Source organism: Carassius carassius, chromosome 25 (assembly GCF_963082965.1).
Source record: "Carassius carassius chromosome 25, fCarCar2.1, whole genome shotgun sequence".
NCBI lineage: Eukaryota > Metazoa > Chordata > Actinopteri > Cypriniformes > Cyprinidae > Carassius > Carassius carassius.
The window spans coordinates 10,870,518-10,877,097 of NC_081779.1; the positions used below are offsets into that span (position 1 = coordinate 10,870,518).

At 35.7% G+C, this 6,580-nt stretch overlaps 1 protein-coding gene across 2 annotated transcripts; it reads left to right on the plus strand.

The window, feature by feature from the left end:
- The first annotated feature begins 531 nt into the window (after positions 1-531).
- On the plus strand, positions 532-4,363 carry LOC132104170 (fucolectin-4-like). Of its 2 annotated transcripts, none has more exons than XM_059509439.1 (5): positions 532-580; positions 2,785-2,854; positions 3,056-3,335; positions 3,531-3,667; positions 3,763-4,363. In XM_059509439.1, exons 1-5 carry the CDS (start codon positions 560-562, stop codon positions 3,765-3,767), a joined length of 513 nt encoding a protein of 170 aa, XP_059365422.1. In that variant the 5' UTR covers positions 532-559; the 3' UTR covers positions 3,768-4,363. The 2 variants fall into 2 exon arrangements, with proteins under 2 accessions (XP_059365422.1, XP_059365421.1); XM_059509438.1 differs by lacking the exon at positions 532-580 and adding an exon at positions 2,495-2,571.
- Positions 4,364-6,580: the final 2,217 nt, after the last annotated feature.

The following is a 6,580-nucleotide window of genomic DNA, read 5'->3' on the forward strand; positions in this document are numbered from 1 at the left end:
TGCACGGCACAGGTGCACTCAGGGCATGTCCAAAACCACTTTTGCTATTTTAACAACGGAAAAACGGTCCGTGCACTGGGGCGCATTTTTGGAATGGGTTGTCCCTATTAGTAATGGGCTTAACATTCAATAAACCAATCATTAAAAGTGGTAGCCTATTTTAGGGGGGTAGGCTACATGGATTAATATGCAATGTCAATATTTTCATATATTATGCCTATGTTTTAATTTATATTTTAAAATTCCTTTAATAAAACATGCATTTTTGTTATTTTTTACCTGTACTTTATTTTGACAGATAACTTCTTGGGAAAAAGACATTTGTCTGTAAACTGTATGACAACAGACTGAGCTCCAGCCATGATAGGGCCCACTCTGGATTTATTGCACAATGCAAGACCCAGATTTTCCTGCATTTCTGAACTATCATTGCATCATTCATCAGCAGGTGATCTGCATTAAAATTATGTGCTTCAATCATGTCATGAAACCGGTTGTTCGGATTATCAACTTAATTCGATCAAAGTCCAAACAGCACAGATGCTTCAAACTCTTTCTGATGAACTTTCTCCAGAGTATGGTGAGTTCTTATTTCACACAGAAGTGAGGTGGTTGAATAGGGGTAAAGTACTTCACCGCTTCATTTCCTTGCGGAGTGAAATTAAAGCTTTAATGGAAACAAGGGGGGAAGACACCAACACCTGAAGACACTTGGGATTCTTGGCTGATGTAACTGAGAAACTGAATCAGCTCAATCTTCAGTTACCGGTACAAGGTAAAGACAAATCCTTATGTGAAATGATCAGTGCTGTGAAGGCTTTTAAAGCAAAACTGTCATTTTACATTCATCAACTGAATAACAATAGATTGCAATTCCCTTCTGTGTTAAAGATGTTAGTAATCTACACAGGTGCAGCTGAAGTTTTTGATGTATACTCAAGTACTGTGACTTTCTTTCCAGGCTTGAGCAGGAATTTGAGGAAAGGTTTGGTGATTTTGAAAAACTTGAGCCATGTGTTTTGTTCATTGCCAATCCTTTTATGGAGCTTGACGTTGATAACATTTCAAAGCAGACGGCTGAACTCTTTGATGTCAGTGCTTTAGAGATGGAGATGGAGGTAATTAATCTCCAAAATAATATCCAGTTGAAATCTCAGCTACATTCGCCAAATTTCTGGTGTCTGGTAGACCCAGGAGTCTACAAGAACATTCACCAAGCTGCACTCAAAGCATCTGCTTTAGTTGGATCTACATACCTATGTGAAGCAGCATTTTCTGACATTAATGTGATCAAATCTAAATTCAGAACAAGACTGTCAGATGAACATTTGAATGATTGCATTAGAGTGAACTTAAGTGCATACACACCAGCATATGCCTCTCTTGTGGAAGCAATGCAGTGTCAGTCAGCTCATTAGATGTAAGAAAATGCACATCATATTTGTGTCCCTTTATGAACTTTTATCATTTAGCATGCATTCTTATTCATGTAGCATACATATCATTTCAGAATGAAGACCATTTTAAATTTCACTGCTGTTTGAATCCCAGTTTAATTTACTTTGAACTTGACTTTTATGTAGACGATTTGTCTGATTCTGTTCTATAAAATTGAAGAGTAATATGAATATAATATATATAGCCTATATATATATATATATATATATATAATTAATTGGAGGTGAATTTCAGGTAGTAGTTTGGCACATTTGACAGGTAAGATGCACTATAAACATGTAAGTAATTGTTAACTGTTATACAACTACACTATGATTTGTTTTTTTTCCATGAAGAACTGTATTCTCTGATTCTGTTTTTTTTCTCTCCACTGACATTAAATGGTGATGTGTATATAAAAACTCTTTAAGGCATGTAACAATTTGGATTGTTGTTCATTTAATAGTTATGACACATTATTAAAGAGATATAAGTACTGTATAAAAAGGGTAGCTCTCAGCCACTTTCATTCTCTCAAATGAAATAAGGTTGGCGACCCTTGTTTTATGTAGTGTAAATTTAGAGTGCACTTAGTGTCAATATGTCAACATCATTGGCTGTGTCCATTATTGTACGAAATAATGGTCCAACAAATATTTTTCTTTAATGCATGGGAAATGCAAGCTTAATAACTACAAACCCGCATTCAGTCTCAAACCTCTGTACCTTGTTATTTGCAACCAGATTACATAGCTTTTTTTATTTAATAAAAAATTTAATTAAAACATTTTAAATCTTACAGCTATATTCATCAAACAGACTACAAACATAGGCCAGTTATTTGGAAGATTTTTTTATCTGAGACAGCTTAAAAAGTTACTTCACTTCTTTCCTTTAAAGTTCTTTGCTAAATTAAAAAAGGGAATTTGACATCATTTTTTTAAACAGAAGTTGGTGTTATTTACTTATCTATTTAGAACAGACATGAGTAATTTGAAATAGTTTATCTGATTTTGCAACATATCCTCCACAAACATTTACACATACATACAAGGTCAAAAGCATCCCACATAAATATCAATGCACTCATCCATGTTGATCTGGTTCACACACATTTACACTGAGGACAGACAGGTAAGGATCATGATGTAACTCTTTTCCCATCATCAGCGGAACACACAAAAAAATCAATCACTTGCAGGTTAAGCTGTTGTATTTTAGTGTCTCAGCAAAAAAACACTGCACCGATTGTATGACATTTATTTATTTATGTATGACATTATGACAAAAATGTAATAATACAGAAAACAATCATAGGCTCAGTCAATCTGTTCAATTATATCATAGGTGAGGATGGCTGACCTTGTGATTTTGTTCCTCACACTTTTTCCTGGGCTGTGCATTGCTGATTTGTCTGGTAAGTTTTGACTGATAGAAGTAAAAATGCCTGAATTCAAGAATCAAAGAAGTTCAGTAGCTATTGATTATGATGAAATTAATTAATTAATTAATTTATTATTATTTAAAACTTGTCTCTCTCTCTTTCTCTCTCTCTCCCTCTCTCTCTATACTTTAGCATAGTAAAGTATATATTTATATACATATTTATGTTGAACAGAGAATCTCGCTGTTGGACCTGTAGCGGTCCAGTCTTCCACATACAATTATTTAGGAGCTGCTCAAAATGCTATTGATGGCAATAGGCAGTCAAATTACATGCTGGGGTCCTGCACGCACACTGCAGGGATCAATCCCTGGTGGAGAGTTGACTTGAATAAAGCGCACAAGATAACCAGGGTTAGAATCACTAATCGAGGAGACTGTTGTGCAGAGAGGATAATTGGTGCTCAGATCCGCATCGGCTACAGCCTGGCAAATAATGGCAACAGCAACCAGCTGTAAGTGTTTTCTTGCATTCTCGCTCTCTACTTACACAAATGTTTAGAAAATTAAGAATGTAAGAATAAATAAGAACAAATTACTTTGAATAAATTATTTGAATACAAACGACTTTGTCAGAAAAGTATTTCATTTGCGACATGCCTTTTTGATTGCTATGTCGCTCTCTATTTATCTTTCTCTGTGTGAATCAGGGTTAGAATTATTGGATACATCCCTCCTGGAGGCACAACAACATTTGATTTTAATCCTGTTAAGGGGAGATATGTCAACATTTTTCTACCTGGGATCAATAAATACCTCACTCTGTGTGAAGTTGAGGTGTTTGCAGGTGAGAGAAAAAAGCGAGAGAGAGAAAGTGGTTTGTTTGTGCACATATGTTCTGTATTTATCAATATTAATGTGCCTTTCTGATTTCATTGGCAGATTAAGTGCAGCAAGATTAAGCTACACCTCAGTCCACTCATCCCAGAAGCAAAAAAAAAAATGAGACAAGCATTTCTAAACTATACTAATATTGCACTTCATTTCATTCTTCTACTTTTTAAATGCATATTTAATCCTTAAGAGTGGTTTCAATGCAACTTAAAGTAAAAGTTTTTAAAATGTCTTTTGAAAATGTGCTGTAAGTGAAAAATTTTAGTTAATAAAGATGTTTTTACATGGGGCCAGTTGGATAAACTGCCTAGACTAGTCTTAAAATGTTGTAATCTAATTTGTTTTCTTAAAGACTGGTCATAACTATTTAAAGTCAATTACAAAACAGTAGATTGGCCCAATTTTAATCACAGAAGTAAAACTAATTGGATCTTGGCTAACTGCTAGTTGGTCAAACTAGTCCTTAAGACACAGTATTAATGGCTATGTTTATGCAACTGATCAATGGTTATAAGGGACTGGTGATTTAGAACTGTTATCCATTATACTTTTGTTGGGCTGGTTGTTGCAGGATAATACCCTAAAAACATCTAATCTTTATTTATCTTTGCTTTTTACATGAATAATAAAGAATGGCTAAAGCATTGAATGTTGTTTTTCATTTTGATGAGTAAAAACAGCCAATTTGGAAGTTTACAATGAAGACGAGGTATCTGTATGAAATGTACTCATGTAGCTGATTTATGAAATTGACAGTAGGGCTGCAACTTACGATAATTTTGATAATTGATTAGCTGGCCAATTATTTTTTCAATTATTCTGATAAAAAGCCTCTTTTTTTAATTGACAAAACACACTATTCCACATTCAGCACAATGCTGTCCTTCAAACAAACGTGCCAACTTAATGCTATGAAAACATACATAAAGTATTTCTATGCTATATATTTTGTGTAAAAGAGTAACAAAGCACAGTTTAAACAGACAAATGGAAAAAGACCGTTTAATTCCCTATAAAAATGGAAATAATAATGAAGGCGGTAAAGAAAAACACAAACTCAGTTAAAGGGAACCTATTATGCATCCTTTTCACAAGATGTAAAATATGTCTCTAATGTCCCCAGAGTGTGTATGTGTAAGCTTTTTATAGCTTGTTAAAATTGCCACTCTTAGGGTATGAGTCAAACACATAATTTTTGTGTCTTCACCCTTAATTGCAAATGAGCTGGTGCCCTGGGGAAGACGGCGGAGCTTCTGGTGCAGCCTTTGCAAACAAACATTCCACTATTAGTGTTGCAGCTGCCCAGGGAGCAGTTGAGGATTTGGTGACTTGCTCAAGGGCACCTCATTCATAGTATTGCTGGCCTGAGACTAGAACCCACAACCTTAAGGTTAGGAGTCAAGCTCTCTAACCACTTGGCCACAATTTTCCCCAACACACAAAGTTGAAAAGTAAGTCATCTGATTGTACTGTGCATAAAAAATGCACTTTATGAATTACACAGATGGGAGTATGGCGTAATAAAAAATATCTCATGGTACCATCACATGCTATTACAAATTTTATAAGCCCCACTTGTGATTATGAGCTAGACTAATTCCAGCAGTTGACTTCACATTGCTTTTATATGCAATTTTAACTCTCACTTCATTCACTTTCACTATTCACAATCATTCTTGTAGCACGTGAAGGCAGCATCAGTTAAAACAGACAGACAATGGTAGCTTAGGCAACATTAGCCTTAGAAGGTGCAAAGATGGTCTTTCATAGAGGCAATTTGGAAAACTAACACATGATACTGCATTTTGTCCATGTTGAGTACTGTAATATACCCAGGAATTCAAAAGAAGTTTATCTGTCCCAACGTTTTTTCTTTAGAGAGGGAAACACCAACATCCTTGAAAACCTGTTTGAGAGTGTCAAGTACATGCTTTTGGGAAGAAGGAAAATCAATATGCAAAAAATCATCAAGCAAGTGCAAAGAGAATGGGAGTTTACAGACATTCAGCAGAATCCAACACAATGCTTCTGGAAGACAGTTAAACATTTTTGGACTACTCTGGCACCCAAAAGTAAGTCTAACTGCGAAGTAGAATTTTGAATTCCAATGGACACCGAAAAGAGCCCAATCAGAAGGATGAATTGGAATGATTTTGAAGGTGTCGGTAATGTCGGCTTTAGATAACCATTCACCTTTGCCAGCTAACTTGATTAACTGAATCGCGCTATCTACAGAAGCGTAGTGAAGTGAAAAGGGGTCTGAAGGAATGCATTCATTGACACTTGCAGTGACATTAGAATGAGGAGAAGACATATCAAAAATTAATATGAAATTATATTTGCAAGTGGCGATTCCTATAGAATTAACTCAAAAAGTATTAAATGGAGGAGATGTGAGAGGACCAATCTGCTTCAGCGATAGCAGATTGTTAATTATTTGCTACAAAAGAAGCAGAGGGGGAGAGAACACCAACCCTTGGGATAATCCAGTAATTAAGAAATCAATGAAAGAATTATCAGGGTGAGAAGAGAGATAGGAAGAAAGTACAAGAATGTTAATGGGAGTAGAAGGGTGACCACTCAGAATTTTTTCTGAGAATAAGTCTTCGCTTTGTGAGGCTTGAAACGCCGTGGGCACACTGATTTCGTGTGAGGATCCCTGCAGAGGCTACAGACATGAGCAAATTTACATTGAGAAAAGGAACACAAAGATTCATTAAAATTGTTACAAAGTGTCATGCTGTTGAATTTCAAGATGGGACGGTCTCTGGCGTCAGCCGGTGTGCTTACTTTTCCAACATCATAGACAGCAAGAGAAGCTCGGTGGTCATAAGCTTTGAAGAGGGTTACGGATCTTCTCGGAGGA

What these genes read in the sequence shown, in the direction of transcription:
- LOC132104170 (XM_059509438.1), top strand. Translation starts at nt 2,518, where the DNA reads ATGCACTCATCCATGTTGATCTGGTTCACACACATTTACACTGAGGAC. An exon ending in TTTACACTGAGGACAGACAG is followed by an intron (nt 2,572 to 2,784) that starts GTAAGGATCATG and finishes ATTATATCATAG; the next exon opens with GTGAGGATGGCTGACCTTGT. An exon ending in GTGCATTGCTGATTTGTCTG is followed by an intron (nt 2,855 to 3,055) that starts GTAAGTTTTGAC and finishes TATGTTGAACAG; the next exon opens with AGAATCTCGCTGTTGGACCT.